General features: G+C 40.7%; 2 protein-coding genes across 3 annotated transcripts in view; one reads left to right on the top strand and one right to left on the bottom strand.

The window, feature by feature from the left end:
- The window catches only part of DOCK1 (dedicator of cytokinesis 1), a 323977-nt gene that overhangs the window by 95182 nt on the left and 211774 nt on the right, over nucleotides 1-17021 (top strand). For both annotated transcript variants that reach the window (XM_054206749.1, XM_054206750.1), the window contains exons 26-27: nucleotides 590-717; nucleotides 3122-3217. In XM_054206749.1, coding sequence (XP_054062724.1) covers nucleotides 590-717; nucleotides 3122-3217 — 224 coding nt within the window. The remainder of the gene's footprint in view (nucleotides 1-589; nucleotides 718-3121; nucleotides 3218-17021) is intronic.
- INSYN2A (inhibitory synaptic factor 2A) overlaps nucleotides 11944-17021 on the bottom strand; it is a 48368-nt gene continuing 43290 nt past the window's right edge. The window contains exon 4 of the mRNA XM_054206754.1: nucleotides 11944-12147. Within this exon, the coding sequence (XP_054062729.1) occupies nucleotides 11964-12147 (184 nt within the window). The 3' untranslated portion in view covers nucleotides 11944-11963. The remainder of the gene's footprint in view (nucleotides 12148-17021) is intronic.

The following is a 17021-nucleotide window of genomic DNA, read 5'->3' on the forward strand; positions in this document are numbered from 1 at the left end:
TACACCTCAATACCAGCACAGAGTGCCTCAGCAGCATTTTTTGAGCTATAATAGACCACGTCACGCAGCTGAATGTTAATCTGAACAGCATCGTACATCTCGGTGAATCACGTTTGTACAGTTCGGCCATGCTGCACTGGTAACCAGTACGGTAAAGGGAATTTAACACACCTTGGCAACACCACCAGTCGAGCAAGCGTGAAGCGAAGCTCATATGTTACGCTCTGTGCGATGGTGTGTGATGGCGCTGCATAGGTCCAGTTAATCAATATTTTTAGGCAGAGGCAGGTAACAGCCGTGAGACCACTCAAGTACTTTGCTGAACTGGGGCTGGTGGTGGCGCGGGTGGGAGGGTAGCGTTCGTCCAAGCATCCTTAACCCAATGACTTCATTGTCACTCGTGTATAACTTTTTCACTTTTTTTATGGTTTTGGTTGAAAAGCAGGTGACTGGAAATCTGGAATTTATCTTCTTTTTCCTGATTTTTTTTTTTTTCAGTCTTATGCAAGCACTGAAGCAGATTGGCTCTTCAGGCAGTGCTGCGAAGTTATTTAAAGCTGTGTATGTAACCTTATGTTTTTGTGTGCAGACTGCAGGGAAATCTTGCTGCCAACAATGACAGATCAGCTGAAGTATCACTTGGAAAGACAAGAAGATTTGGAGGCTTGTTGCCAGTTGCTGAGTAACATCCTGGAAGTGCTTTACAAGAAAGATGTGGTTAGTATCGTGTGGTTCTGTGATGATAAGACTTAAAAGAAATGGATCTTAATAGAATGAATTAAGCAGGTAACTCCTGATGGCTTAGATTTTCTGTTCTTCCCCCACCCCCATCCCAACTAGTCCCTTTGAAGTTGTCTTTTTAGGTATCCGGTGATGAGGAGGTGGTGTGTGATACCTCAGGGCATTTCTTACTGTTTCTGAGGCACATCCAATAATAAATTTCCAGACATTAACTAATGAGTAAGTGAGTAAATAGTTTTTCCTAGGAGCTCAGCCTTTCTCTTACACGGTGTGTAGCCTCTGCCAGATGGAAAATGTTTGGGTTTTTTTGTGGTGGTGTTTTTTTTTTTTTTTCCCGCTCCCATGACCATTTTGGGAAACACACATTTGAGTTGTATTGATACTGGCCTGCTAGGCCAGCCTGAAGGAAGGCCTGTATATATCTCTCACACATATATCTCTCTCTATATATGAACATACACTTTTGTCAACACAGCAAACCTGTTTATCTTTTTTAAGTGCCTTTTAAAGTTAGCTATTAGAATTCTCTACCTCGGTAAGAGAGGACCTGAATTGGAAAGCGGTGGTTCTGCATGAATATTGTGACTAGTGTGGTTGTCTTACCCGTTCAGACTGTAAACGCGTGAGACGGTTGTGCCTGAGAACCTGTGCAGTGCCCTGGGCTGGTATGCAGATGTGCAGCTTGCATAATAGTCCCTTTTTTGTCTTCTCTTGACTTCACGCAAATATGCAAATGTTGGTACTTGGCTGGAGAGCCGCAGCGAGTCGATGCTCTTAAAGAAGTTTGGGCTGCTGAGGCTGCTGCCTGAACCTCCAGTCCTGCGCAGAATCCTACGCTAACTCAGTTGGAAAGGACCTTGAGGGTCAGCTACTCGCGTCAAATCTAGCATCTTATTTGACTATATTTTTTGGGCTCGTTCTCATTTTATTTCTTTTGAAAAGTAGTTCTGTGTGACCGCTTCAGAGAGTGGGTTATTTCTTCCTGTCGCTCTTCGTTGCCTGCATTTCCCTCCCCGGTAGCAGCGCGCCTGCAGCTCGTCCCTCTCCCAGGCTGAGCCCAGCTGGAGCCGGGCTGCGGGAGCAGAAGGAGCAGAGCCAGGCCCCGCTCAGCGGCCGGCTGCGGAAAATAGATACCCATTTGCTGGTGGAGCCCAGGGGGATGGAGAAGGGGACAAGGAAAGGATGGAGACACTGTGAGTGAGGAGCGGTGTAAAGTAAAATTGAAAATGGGCAGGAGCAGCACAAGTGCTGGGAATGCAGAGAGGAGGAAGGTCTTGGAGAGAACTCATAGGCGAGGAAGAAAGTCTTGGAGAGAACTCATAGGTGAGGAAGAAGAGAGAGCTGAAGGATGGAGAGGAGCAGGGTACGGAGATAGAGGCGTCTTCCCTGCAGATGCGCTTGGTGCCAGAATTGTAGGGTTTATCCCAAAGACACATCTGTCAGCAGCAGGAAAAAAAGCCTCTACTGGAGCAGTGGCTGTGTGCACTGGTGCTGGCTCCTTCTTCAAACATGCAAATGCATTTTTCATATCTGCAAGTCTGCCGTTGGTAATTCAGCATAATCCAATGGTAAGATGTGGGTTATTGTGCATATCCACGGGCAAGAAAGAAAATGGTTCATTGGAATGTCAAGAAGCAACACAAAGATTCTGCTTCATTTAGACGGTTATCTGGGAAAACATTTACAGATGTTGGCTCTACGATGGTTTCCCCTTTGCATCTCACAGACCCCTTTTGAAGTCTTCTCCTTCAGACTAATGAAAACCGTGACGAAGCCTCTTTATAAAGTAAAAGATGGGAGCAAAGCTCATCTCTTTCTTTCTCCTTGTCATGTGTTTTTGACTTCAGTTCCTATAAGCATCATTCTGCATGCGGTTACTGACTTGCTCTAAAAAGCCAGTTGCACTAAATATTTTATTTTCAACTCTTTCAAAAATAATGGCAGATTATTTCTAATACAGAAATAGTGTTGACTGAAATTGAAGTTCCTTAACCAAAGTTTTGCTTTCCTTTTCTTTAATTGAGCTGTTTCAGAATAGCCCCCCACCCCCCCAATTTAGTAATGCCTGTGGGCTTCCAATGTTGGAAAAATGACTTAGGAAAATAAAATTATTAGGTAACTTTGCTGTATTTCTAGGGACTTGCTTTTCATTTAACTGATTGTAACAGTACATGTTAATTTGTCAGTAACGTGTATTAATAAAACAGACTTTGGATGGTGTTTGTTAAAATGGGAGACATTCTCTGCTATTCATCAACAGCAGCGAGTGATGTTTTATTTAACTTTCACAAGACAGGCGGATTTAAAGGCAAACATAAATAGTTCAATTGTGTCGGTGCCTGTTGTATCTAGTTACCACTAATTTATTCTTTTTCCTCAGGGACCAACGCAACGACATGTCCAGATAATCATGGAAAAGCTATTGAGGACAGTAAACAGAACAGTCATTTCCATGGGACGTGATTCGGAGCTCATTGTAAGTGTCTCTTGATGTCAACTTAAATACCTCTGTCACATCTTTTTGAACCTGACTGTAATAGGATTTAGATCCCAGGTGACCCAAAGCAATCAAAACCTCCTGTAACTGGCTTTGTGTTCAGTAAGCTGTAAAGCGTCGGCTTGTAATTTTTCTGTGGTTTACGCAGGGGGAGGAAAAAAAAAAAAATACTTAAAAAAAATATCGGTGGCCGGGTGATTAGCCAGATTTTAGATGTCTGTGTTAACCAAAATGATGTATTATTTGTAATTAGCCGGCTGAAAAGTGTGGAAATGAAAGACTTGCATGTTCTTTACAACATTAGCAGTCATTTGAATCTGCAAGCATTTACTTGCCTCTTATGACTACAGCTGAGATAACCAAGATAACGGCGGTATTCGGGTGATTGAAGAAGCGAGCCCCAAACTATTACGTTTTGAAAACCTAGAGGACGGACTGATGGAGTAGCTACAAGTTCTCATGTTACACTTCGGTGGCATAGCACTGTGATTTTAAAGCCTGACATTTGAATTTTCCAACTGTATTGTAATATTGGTCTAAATAATGAAAAAGAAAAAAAAAATGAGGCCCGTTGATATCTAAAATGAGGATAGATCTTTGTGTGGTTTTGGGAGTCTCACTGCGTGTTTGCCTTTGCCTTGTGCTCTTCCTTAGGTGTCTGCACCTGGCAAGTGATACGTAGGAGACTGGTCAGAGGGGACCAGATTTCTCATCTGTCTGAGTAGCTGTTCTGCTGTTCTGCATTAATTTGGCTCAGTTTGGTTCAACGCACTGATTTCCTTCTTGAAAAGGGGTTTATTTGTTACTCAGATGTATCTGAGTTTATTAACGCTTTCTCTTTTTGACGTCCCCTTTCATTCCTGCTTGCTTTCTCTCTGTAGTGGCACACAGCGATTCTTGGTTTTTTATGAGAAGGCTCCGTGTCCTCAGCACGTCCTGCTCACCTACTGCTGTCCCACTGTGCGTGGCACACGGTGGTGCTTGTGTCGGCAAACATACCACAATTTTAGCGGTGTCTTTAGCGTGCCGTCCGCTGACTTTCTTTTTTTTCTTTTTTTTTTTTTTGTCTTCCACTTCTATCCCTTTGATTTGCAACAACAGTTTTTGTCGTAAGAGAGTGATGATGGATCGCTGGATCCTTGTTGGCGCGAGAAATGGTTATTAGCGGAGATCATTCCTACAGAATATTCTAGTGCTGGGATGCGGTACCAGTGAGAGGAAGTCAAACGGTTTATATCTTACTGCTACTTTGGCTGTTAGCACAGAAATTATTAATAATGTGCAGAATAGATAGAATAGTAGAAAACTACTGCTTCCCTCAGTTGCGGAGAAGGTCTAGTCTTATAAAACACACATATAGGAAACTTCTTCAGTTACGGTTGGAATGTGAATTAATTACTGGTTTGATGAACATGATTTAGATGGTATTTTAAAATGTTAACTATTCCTTTTGCATTTATCAAATTATATTTGAAAACTTTTGCATGTATTTTAACTAAATACAGTTGTATTAAAAATATCCACAGTGATCATGAATCCAGCTTGAAATCACGCTCTATAATTATGGAATGAGTATTAATAGGACCGGGTGTTTTCAGCCAGCACTTGCTCCTCTCTTAAAATTCCGTCTGTTGCTAAACGGATGCCCCTGGGGTCACCCAGTAACAACTCATTTTTGTGGCATCAGCAAAGTACGAAGAGTAAAATGCAAGCGATAATTAGACGCATAACCTGACCCCTCTTGGATCAGAATCAGGTTGAAGTTATGCATTAACTTTTCTTCGCTCAATATTACTATAGTTTTACCTGCAACTTGTATTAGAGAATTAACCATCCAGAATGAGTAGAAGGAAGGAATTTTAAAAATAAAGGATCTTTATAGAGACATAGTTCAAGTAATGATAACTGTTTCAAAAGAAGTAAAATACAGGACATAGCAATTTGTTTCTTGTAAAATATAGCTATATTGGTGTACTAAAACTTGCATGTTTTCACCTTGAAGAAATTCTTAGCTATGTGGCTTCACCCAAAACCTAGTGTTGCGTAATATGCTTTAAATATAATAAAAAATAATATTCAAAAATGGATCAAAAATACTGAGAAATCGGCATTTACTCCTGTAGACACGAACAAGATATGCGTTAAGATTTATCAGCTGTGAGCTTCATTCTGGAAGCCTTGCTCTGAGGATCCTGCGTTGAATAGCGCAGACGAATGGAGGACGTGGTCCTCCTTGTCCAAGACAAGACTTCCTTCCTCTTTGGTAGCAACACAGGAGCGTGGAGTCACAACCCCCTTATGGTGGCAGTCAACCTTCTTTAATTTCACATTCTGTATAAACCTCTGTTCTAATCACTGCGGAACTACTTGCGGCATTTGGGACGCGTGAACTTTGATGTTTAGCCCTATAGATCCCCAAACCAGTTGTTTGTAAAAATTGTTTTGGTTTCTAGTTTAATAATATTCTGTGTATACCCTTCCGAGTCTGAGGCGTGTGTGACTTACACTCGTGTGGGTTTTGACTGTGCGGTAAGGTGGTGAGAGACGGTGTTTCTGAGAGACCGGAATTTTATGTGATCAGTGGAGGATCGTGAAGAAATCGAGTGTTCAAGTGAAAATGCAGTTATCTTGGAACAGAGGTGGCAGAAGTGGAGTGCTGAAATATAATGTGATTTAATGTTAGTGAATGAAAATCTTCAGTAGAAGATGAGGTTGCCAGATGTATTAATGTAATGGGGGCATACCACACTGAATTTACAGTTTCAGGAGGATGTGCAATTAGGGGCTAGTAAAGATAACGGTAAATAAGTCAAATGACTTTCTCTGTGGAGAGGGTTCTGTGTGGCTGAAGGCCGGGGGAAGGCAAGGGACCCGCCTGCAGCCTACAGCGATGGCGGGACCTGCACAATGATTGGTTTGGATGCATTTGCTTCCACCTTAATCCAGGAAACAAGAAAGGGGCTTGGTAACTCTTCCTTGACGCGTACCGCATCCCAGTGTGAATATGGGAGGTATCGGGTATGGCCTTGTAAAGCTTTTTGGTCTTCAGTATTCTTCAAGGCTGTACCTCGCATCCGTGGCAAAGGTTCTCTCTATCAAACCTTAAATTGCCAATTAACCATGTTTAATTACGGGAGGTGCCTTTTCTACAGTGTTGAGTAGACTGGAAAGATTCTCCAAGAATGTCTTGGCTTTGTACATTTTGGGTTTTTTTTTAATCTGTGCTTCCTTAAACACGTGAGTTTATAGATAAAAGCCATAAGCTATTTTTATCACACGTTTTCAAAAGAGAATTATCTTGAAATAAGATAGACCAGTTGTAAGAAGAAAAACAAGACAATAAATAAAACAGAGTATAAGTGATGGATTAAAATCTGATTTGACCGTAATTTTGGTAGAAGTTGGTAGCAAGAATTTGAAGTTAACACTTGTGATATTGCACACTCTCTTCCAGCCACCAGCACTTGTTAAAATAAATCCCCCAAACTTTCACTTTCACCCGTGTCTGGATTAACTAAGATTAAACACATTCTGGCCACTTCTGCAGGTCGTTTCAGTGAAAGCGGTGAGTTTATATACTTGGAAATTAGCGTTAGTTTCCAGCCTGCCGTATCAAATGAGTTTTTAACATGCAAGAAAAAAAATCTTGTCACCATTTTAATACTCATTATTTTCAGCTACTTTTTCCTCTGGAAGTCTCACTGGGGATTTCTACTTGATCACTAAAAGCAGTTCGTTGCTGCTGGCAGAAGTTGGCTGCTTTGGGCTCCTTTTGCACGTGCCTGGAGCTCGTCCTGCTTATGGCACCTGTAAGAACATCACAAAATCTTTCCTACTAAAGATGATGCCTGAAAAAAGGGAAATCGAGCGTGTTTCCTTAGGTCTTTTTTGAAGGATGATTTTACACCACCTCTTCCCTTGCCTAGTAACTTTTGAAGACTGTTGGCGTTCCATGCGAGTCAACATGTTGGCCTCCAGTAAATCAGAATTGGCCGGTCACAACGGTAGCTCCAAAATGAATCACGACAACTCCCTACTTCCTTGTGGTCAGCAGCTTGGTATGTTTTTCATTTACAAAGCCAAGAAAAACAAGCTAGTTGCTGAACTCTTTCATTTCAGAAAGGACGTCCAGATGGGGTTTTTGGATCCCTCTGTGTACAATTTTTGGAAGATGCTTCAGTTGGCAGATTTGTGCAACTGTATGATCATTGTCTATGAAATAGACAATCTTGGTTCCTTTATATGGCAGAACAAATTAATTCTGTTTTGATACAGAAAAAAAAAAATGTAGCTCATAAATGTAAGAGCAAAGAGGGTAGGTAGTGGTTTGACTCCCAAGAGATTCTGTCCTTAAGAGCAGCGGCTCCGAAAACCACGTAATGGTATATGGTGAACAAAGTAGTGTGAACACCTGCTGTGATGGGGGGAAAATGCGATTTGCTTTTCTCCTGGGATGCGTGCCTAGGAAGCGGTGGACAGGAGAGGACTTTATGACTTTACTGATGAGGGAATTGTTTCCCATGTCGCTTTTTTCCCCCCTCTACACTTTAAAACAAGGATGCGGTGAACCAAAACAGAAATGCTGCAGAAATCATCAGAAAGTAGAGAAAGCCAGTGATTTGTGGTGCGAGATGTGAAAGCTGAGGTTAATAGAAAGAAGATTTAGAGGTGCCCCTCGGCGATAGTGAAGGAGAATCTCTGTAGGGTGAAGACGACCCTGTCAGAGGAAGGAGGAGGAGCTGGTGACAGCACTGGAGTGGGACAAGTGGGAAGCAGAGCAGATGCGGGAGGTGAGCATTGCAATAATCGATCAATCAAAGGCAGTGGTGGATTTTCCATCTCTTGGCATCTTCAAGGCAGGATGCTTTTTCGGAAGGCAGTAAAATGCAAGTCTAAGTAAAATATGAGTCATGGAGGGTCATGGGAGAGAGTTCTAGGGTGAAAGTTATTTAGGAGTTGAAGCCAGATGTAAATTGTCTTTCTGTGCCTTAAAATCTGTCAAGTGTAGGGTTGATGGGTTCCAAAATGTTGGGGAGAAAGCTTGGTTTTCTTCACTGTACTTCTAAAATGGAAAAAATTATACTTGGATGTATTGAATTGCATATTTTCTTATCTTTCAAACACATTTGAAATTATTTATCTCAGACTTTCACAAAAAAACTGAAGCGGTATTTGAATGATGGTCATGATTTATTTTTTTTTTTCCCTCTCTGAGTTTTTTTTATGTTGTAAAGTGTAATATCGCTGGTGTAGCGAACGGGTATGGAATATGCCCTACCAACGCTTGTCGGAACAAACCGGCAGCAAATTTCTAGGACTCCAGTTATTTTAATAAGCCACAGCTGTATTTTATGGATGCTGAAATAATACTAAAAACTGTTTCATGCAGTCCGTTTCGTTCCACTAGATCAGCATTGTGTCGGTATAGTGGTTATATTTTTAGTGGCAATCCGGTTAAGAAATTCCAGTGGTAATATAGAATGTGTGCTATTACACAGATGCCAAAGAACTGGACTGATCTGACAGGGGGCTTGATTTGAAGGTGCTCGTGGAAAAATGAACCTACTTGATTTTGAAAAAGTGATGAACCTTTAAAACACGGAGTGAAATTAAAGGTGTAGACGGTGGTTTTGCATCTTAACCAAGAAAAAGCAAACACTTTGTACCGATGGTAGGATTTTTCAGTTTTAATCATGATTTTTTTCAGTTTATCCTGATTTTTTTAAAACTGTTTTTACAGTGACTTTTTTCTTTAGGAAAACAAGTGATACTCACATGAATAGTGTTTCTTAATAGCTCTAAAACAAAGAATGTAACTGTTGCTTAATGGAAATCATATGGACTCCAAAAAGAGCAAGTCATAGAAAAATCACTGCAGTATTTATTGACTAAAAAGTATTTTTTTTTAAGCATGATATGGGAGAAGTGCGTATAGCGAATCAGTGTATGAAAGTGCATGGTATTGTCAGCGAACTCAGCAAAGCTGTGGTGTGCGCCACGTTGAAAATAAAGATGCGTTGTCTCTGTTAGAACCTCATACCTGCATTTTATAAGATCTTCTACATTAGGGTGAAAGTAGCTTTGTCAGTCACGTTTAACTAAAAGCTCTAAAGAGTTAGGATTTTTCTCTCAGTGTCTATCTAACCTGAGCCTGAGTGATCCTAAATGTAATACAATATGATACATTTTACACACTTGCAAAAACATTTTATTACAAATTACATCGTATGGTACCATATAACACGATATGTAATTTTAAGCGAGACTATATGTATGTTAGCTTTTTCCAGTTTTAAAAAAATGTAAAAAATTAAAAATTTGCAACTTCTTAAGAAAATAGCCTGGACATGTACAGAACACGCCGTGAGAACTTTCACTTTTAGCTCTTGTAATGTTTCACCAGTGAATTTTCCTCCGTCATTTTAAATGATTACAGAATACTGGTCTCTGTTTGAGTCCGTAACCGCACGTAAAAACAGTTCGGGTTTGTGTCAGAGTCCCTGCACACGAGAACGTTTCGAATAGGTTTAATGGGAAAAAGCTACTGATTGGGTGACGCTAACGGTTTGTAATTGATTGCCATTGAGAGACGCTTGATTTAATTTCTTATAAAAAAAAAAAACCCTAAACACTAGGCGTGTTAGCATGGATGAGTTCATTAATTACTAACACTATCTTAAAATACTACTGAATCCTGTTGTATTGTTCTTGTTGTGTCCGTCTTTGATTTTTCTTTCTGTTTAGGGAAAAAAAAATATAATTCTTGTTTGGAAATTCTTAGGTTTCTAGAAGATGTAGGGTGGGCTGTCTTGTAAGCAGTTTTATATTTTCAATTCAAACCGGTATAAAATACGTGACACAGATTATTTTTTTTTTTTCCACATGAAAGAACTGCACAGGATCACCTTTTCTAATCCTTCAGCTTTCACAAAAGTATTTCAGGATTTTCTTTACTTATGCAGAAGAACTTGGAGCCCTCTTGAAGGTTTCCTGCAAAGGTGATTTCTTTTTTTTTTTTTTCTTTTCTTTTTTCATTAAATCATGCTGCAATTCATTTTGAGGTGGACATAGACATCTTCTGCATTTCTGTTGCCTTTTTAACTTCCTTTTCTTGCTCTTTGCTTTGGGGGGAAAAAAAAAAAGTTGTTTTCCTCAAGTTTTCTTGCAGCAATGGATTTGACGCTGGGCTAAGAGGAGAAACAGTGTACGTGAAAACACTTCAGATCTTTTAGTATGTGCAAACTCTTCTGCTAATGATTGCATTTCTTCCACCTAAAGAATTTGTATCTTACTCACGCTGCAGGGGATGCCATTCCAAAACCAATTCTTAGTAAGCCAGTTTGTCACATGAGACTGTATGACTCAAAGTATCGTAAATCCTTCACAAAAAAAAAAAAAAAAAAAAAAAAAAAAAGACAAGACACCAAGATTCCCACTCCCTGGCCACTTCTAGCGTGAGAAACCTTTTCACAAGCGGTCACTCTAGATGCAAGTTTAATGACAGCAGCAAGAACTTAAAGGAAAAAGCTGCAGTTTATAATTCAGAGCAAAATTTTAAGTGTCATGTTAGAAAAAAAGGGGGGAGGAATAGATTCACATCTCTTCCCTAAGTGTGTTGGTTAGCAAGTACAATTAATAGATTGAGATATAAATTATAATGTGTTGGGAAACCCATCTGAGAAGCTTAGTAAATAAATAGCGTTTAAAATTACTGCTCCTTCCAAAGAGGTTTCAAAGGATAAAGCGCACTATAAATTTTCCGGTGCCTTCTGCAATAGTGTAGAGGTTTTCCAAAGGCTGCGTTACAAAAAGATATTAAATTCTGGCAAATGCCAGGAATCTGTAGAGCTTTTGATTGGTCTGTTTGTGGGGTTGGGTTGTTTTTTTTTTTCTGGGCCAGAATGTGTCATTTAGACCTTTTGGGTACCAAAAGATTAAGATCTAGGACAGATGATTGTCCCGTAGCCTTGACACTGTCGGCTTGGTGGGGTTAAAGGCTTGTCCTGACTTTTTGGGGGTTTCTCGCCACTCACCCCTTGGAGGTGGGCAGCGGACTTGTTCGTCTGGTGATGAGGACATAGCTACATTAGAAGTGATGGTGCGCCGTCGAAATGTGAGAGCTCGGCTGAAGTCTACATCGCATGAAGGCAAATATACATATAGTCACATCTTAGAGATTATTCTCGGTCTTGGACCACATGAAAAATTGTGCTTTGTCCAGGATCTGTGTGCTGAAAACTGCACTCCCCGATCAACGTGGATTTGTAAAACTGAAGACCATTGCAAACATAAGGCTTGCTTGCTTTTTGTTTTTCCCCTCGTTGTTTAGAGACAATAAACCAAACCCCCAAAAGGCTTTAAAACAATAGTGATATTTAGCTGTGTACAGGATGACAGCCTACAATTTAACAGGTTAGAATGTGACGCTTTCAGATCTAAAGGGGGGGAGGGAAATAGTTTTACTTTCCATCTTTGTACAAATTTCAATTCAGGTTTTACATCCCACATTGGTGAACTGCAAAGAAAAGTTGGCAAGGTGTTACCTAACGCCTTGCTTCGGGACATGAGTTTCTAGGTACAAAGGCCTTTTTGGTACATACGGTGAGAACTGAACGCTGCCGGTAACACTCGTCAGTCTACCAAGATCCTGTTATAGATGATTGATGCAACTCCAAATATTTGTTTTTCAAAGAAGGCCTTGAACTCCCCACGGAATGGACTTGGGTTAAAGGAACCAGAGTTTCCATCTTCCATGCTTTTTTGATTCAGTTTTGGATTTTTGCTTGGGAGTGGAGGAGTAGCTCTCCTGAGAATAAGGCAAAGGTGCAACCTGAGTTTCCTCGATAGGATGAAGTTTTCTCAAAACTGGCTGTAGTTTATCTTCTTGCTGTTTAAAATCCAATTCCACGCTAAAAACGGGAAGAAGAAAGCAATCAGTTACTCATTACGAGGATAGAAAGATTTCAATTAAGCCAACATCTGACACCAATAGACAAGTGCTTAATTTATGAAATTCAAATACGAAATAAATGTTTAAATCGGATCTCCACATTTCTTGCACCGAAAGTGAAGGCGGGGGGGGGGGAGGTCAAAAAAGAACATATTGCAAAAGAGAAATAGGAATGGGATTGTGCAAACTTCTCCCTTTTTTGCAAGTTTGACCATGAGTTAGATTAATTTCACCAAACTGCTGTCATAAGCGTGTACTCACATACATGTGGAAAATATAAATAAATTAAAAAGCTGTTCTCTTTTACAGTGCAGGCCTTTAGCATATGCCGACAGCATCTCAACTTAGCCCTCTAATGAGGATAACAACATAAAATCTACTCGGCCCCTGCTGTAAATGAGTGCAGAGACAAAACTGTCTAATGATCTATTTATTTAGCTGACCAGATGCGTAGGTAAATTGGGAAGAACCTGTGTCAGTCATAGCTGGTGTGTATTTGCTTGTTCCATTGCTACTAAAATGTAACAGAAATCAGGGAGATCCTCATTTAACCCTAAGCTTGCATTCAAAAAACTTACTGAAGCTCTAAAATACACCTTGTGGTGTATTTTTTTTGTTGGCTTTGTAGCCTTTGTTGGCTACAAAAGCCCGCTAGCAATTAAGAAACATAGTAAAGATGAAATTACAACCCGTATTTCAACGGTGTGCTACAAATTGTTTCAAGTTTACCTTATAAAATAAAGAAACCACATTATAAACTTCAGCAAAAGGTTAATTCTGTTTGATACTCGAATCCGAGTCCAGGCCACTGACAAATACCCTGGAATTCGCTGGTTTCGGGTGCGTTGGCGCAGCCCCTGGTGGCCAGGTTCTGCACTGAGCCTTCTCGTCCTGTCCTTACCTTGCGTATCAGAGCATGAGTTTAGAAGACCGGCTTAAATTAAGGGAATTCAGACAGCGGGGTTAATTTATTTCTTCCCTACCTTTTGCTTTGATATTTTAAATGCAAGAGTTAATGATTGAGGTGAGGATTGTGTGTGAAAGCATCTGTTGGGGTTGGCTTTCACCTCTGCTGCTGAGGTTCTTGGGCGTTGCACTGGCTACCGCGGCTACTTCAGCGTTGCATTAATATGAGGTTATTGTTCCTGGACGTCAGTTCGCTTTTAATAAGTAGTAAATATGTTTTCTGAGTTATTTCTGCCATTGCTGGTTTGGCATAAACCACTAGAGAAGTCAGGTCTGCTTTTTCAGGCCTCGTACTCCCAGTGTAGCTCATCTAAAAAGAGATAGTTTTGTTTTTTCTTAAAACGGTTGTTACTACTACCCCTATCCGGCTTAAGGAGAGCAGCAGCCCATCTTGGATGCGTGTGAGAATGCAGTACAAGCCACCTGAGCTCACTCCAGCGCAAATTCTCCAAGTATGTTGGAAGAACAGAAGCCTCGGGAAATTTTTCATGGGCTTCGGTGCCGCTGCCTTTGCAAATTGAACATGTAATACCATCTGATGGCATCTGCCGATCTAGGTGGATTTTATTTTCTTCTTATTTTTTCTCTTAGGGTGGAAGAGAGGGAATCAAAGATGCTATGAGAAGTTGGGGATATTTTTGTGCTTTGTTTTTTTGAAGAGCTGAAGATTTTGCCTACAAGGACTTCAGTGAAACCCTAGGAGGAGGTGCTGGAAAGCTGCAGGGTCTTTTTTTGTATCTGGCGGTGCCTGGTTTGGTGTTTGGTTGGTTTTGCACCTGGCGGTGCCTGGTTTAACTGTTAAACACATCCTGAGCAGAAGCGTCACCATTTCAGTGATATGGATAAACTTTCTAATAGCAGAGGGGAGAAATACGCTGGGTAAGAGTTCAAATAATCAAAATATTTTCCTCGCCTCCGTGTTTTTAAGCAGTAAAAAGACATTCTAAAGCAAAGGTGATAACTTCTAAAATTTCAGCAGTATGCTGGAACTCCACCTACGAATGCTGAATTTGCAGGAGATGACTGTGTTGGGTGACCTCTTCCTCCAGGAGCACACTACACACCTACGGATTGATCTAACGTCTGTCCTTGTTAATGAAAGAACGACGCCCTCTTCGACTTGATAACACCTTCTTGTTTGACTAGCAAAAAGCAGTTGGTTAGATAAGCATGGCGTGAATTTTTGGGGTAAGATGGGGCTATGGGTTGATGAAGAATGCCCCACCACGTAAATGCTTTCAGTAATACTGTGAGAGAACCTCAGCACGAAATAGATTCTTCTCCAAGAGCTCTTTCAATCTCATTTAAAGTGGCATGCAAATCTGTGCAGAACTTGGCTGATATTATAGTTTTGTTTCTCACTGTGATTTTTTGGGGAGAAAAAAAAAAAAAGGCATTTCATCTCTGGCATTGGCAGAATTCTTTTTTGCTTCTTTCAAAACATTATTCTTGCAGGGGAGCTCTCTTAAAAGCTGCTTGAAATTGATGTAAAAGATAAATTGTTTAAAAAAAAACAAAAACAAAACAAACAAACCCGTGCTGAACAGAATAACTTTTTTCATGATCAATTTCTATTAAAGATAAACCTCACGAGAAAAACCGTCTTAGTTCTAGTCCGTATGACAAAACCCGTGTTGTTATCATTTTCTCCCGCATAAAACCATTTGCAGCACAGTTCAGGCTGTCTTTCAGCTCTTTACACTGAAATGAAATACTTTACTGCTGAAGAGTATAAAGGGGGTGAAGGAAAACGTTCGTATTGTTTCAGCATTTGTAACTGTAAATTTTGCAGGGTAATTGATTGTTGTTTACCAAGATCAATTTATCTGGTTTTGTAGGCTCTTTTAATGGAACTGCTCCTCTCAGGCAGTGATTTGTTTGCAGGCTCGGGTTTCAGTCAACACCTGCTTGTGCTGCAGTAATAATACGAAACCCTTATTCTGTGATTTTTTTTTCATGTATCTTTCTAAATGAGCTATAGCTGACTTTATTTTTGGTCTTTATATCGAACACGTGAAATACTACTGAATTCAGCAAGTGTTACATATTTGTCTGGCTTCGCTATATTTTTGTTAGAGAGCAGCAGATACTCTCTGCAGACTGTTCCTTTAGCTTTCCCATTCTTGCATTCATGAACTTGATTTTGTCACCTGTCCCAGCTCTGATGAGTTTGTTTTGCTTGGCGCTATTTTTGTATCCCAAGGATCTGGAGGTTTCCTCTCAACATGGCCTTTTCTTCAAATACTCTCTATGCCATGTGGCGCTTCTCGCTTGCAAACTTTGCCTGGTTTTGTCTCTTCTCTAAGGTTCCCCCTGAGAACTCCGTAAAATTAATTAGCGAGGACTCTGTATTCTTCTAGCATTACACATGATGGAGACTATAATTATCGCCTTTGGAAGCATTTTTTTCCTTAGATGAAATAATAGTATTTTTCAATTGACTGACAACTCTGAATAAGCCCTACAAAAGCAAGAGGTGAATTTATATATTATATATTATTAGTATCACAAACATTTGCCTCATGTCTGATGAGGCCATACTAAAGGTTCATTTACCTATGATATTGCCAAATTTGGAACACTGGGTTGGAGTTTCTCCATGTTCGATTGCCTCTCTCAATTTTTTCCTGTGCATGAAACTCCAGTACAAATAGACAGGCTGCTTTTGAGAACAAGTCTAACCAGTACAATTTTGTCTCTGATAAATACTCTGGTTTTCTCTGTTTTTTCCCCAAAGCAACTACATACTTACAAGGTTTACAGCTGAAACTTCACATTTTAGGGCAGCTGCCCTGTGTATCGGTGTTTGCATAGATGTCATTCCCGTGAAAACTTGGCCAAATAAAATCAAATGACAGACCTCTGAGAATTTATTTTTGCTGTGCTCATTAAACACAGGCGAGAACTTTGTAATTAAAGTCTCTGCGGTTCCTTCGCAGTGAGAGGGGTCTAGGCCAGGACTGCTCAAAAACGGCTTTGCGATTGCAGCTGGAAGTTCCGTTGGCCGGTGCCTGGCTGAGCGCCGCAGCCGAGCATCCTGCGCCTGCTGTGCCCGTCACCTTGCTCCTGGCTGGGGACCCATACCCTGGGCAAAGGCAACACAAAATGAGATTTTTTTTTTTTTTTAATATTTTTTTTCTTTCTTCCTTTCCCACTTCCCAGCTCCTGGTGTTATTTATTGCACGACGTAGATGTGCACTGAGCTGACTGAGGAGCCCAGCTGAAACGGGAATCAGGATGTAGTTTTGTCCCTAGGAAGAGCCACTGATGCTCTGTGGAAATTGGGTTTGTAGCGAATGAGGCCAAGTGTTCCAAAAAGTTGGAGGGTAACAGTAAGGCAGCTCAATGCTGCCTTGAAAACTGTTTTTACACACGACTGTTAATTTTGGAATTGAAGTCAGCAGGAAGCTCCGTGGGGTTTCTCTGTTTGTTTTGCTCTGGGCATTGTGGCCCCCAGCTTTTGCTTTTTTGTCTTTGTGAAGTGGAGTTATTGTGTTCGGGAAACAATGAAGACGCGCGTACCGTAATAACGAGTACCCCAGGACAAACGTGGAACAAAACTATTCTCTATGCGGGATTTGAATTGTATTGAGGAGAGAAACAGACACAAAATCCTTTGAATAGCTGCTCATGAGTGAAGGACTGTGCCTGGTGCCTGAAGCCCTTGGGGAGAGGAGTCAAGAACTGCCCGACTCCTCATTGAGCCGTTCTTGGAGGCCCTGAGAACATCTCAAAGGTTCTTTGGGGTTTGTGTAGCACAATATTGCTCTGTGTGCACGTGCTGTGTAATGCGTGTGGGTGAAATCAGTGCTTGCAAGAGGTGTTGGAACGATGTACGTAGGGCCCGTTGTATGGTAACGGGGTGAT

Source organism: Rissa tridactyla, chromosome 6 (genome assembly GCF_028500815.1).
Source record: "Rissa tridactyla isolate bRisTri1 chromosome 6, bRisTri1.patW.cur.20221130, whole genome shotgun sequence".
NCBI classification, from domain to species: Eukaryota; Metazoa; Chordata; class Aves; order Charadriiformes; family Laridae; genus Rissa; species Rissa tridactyla.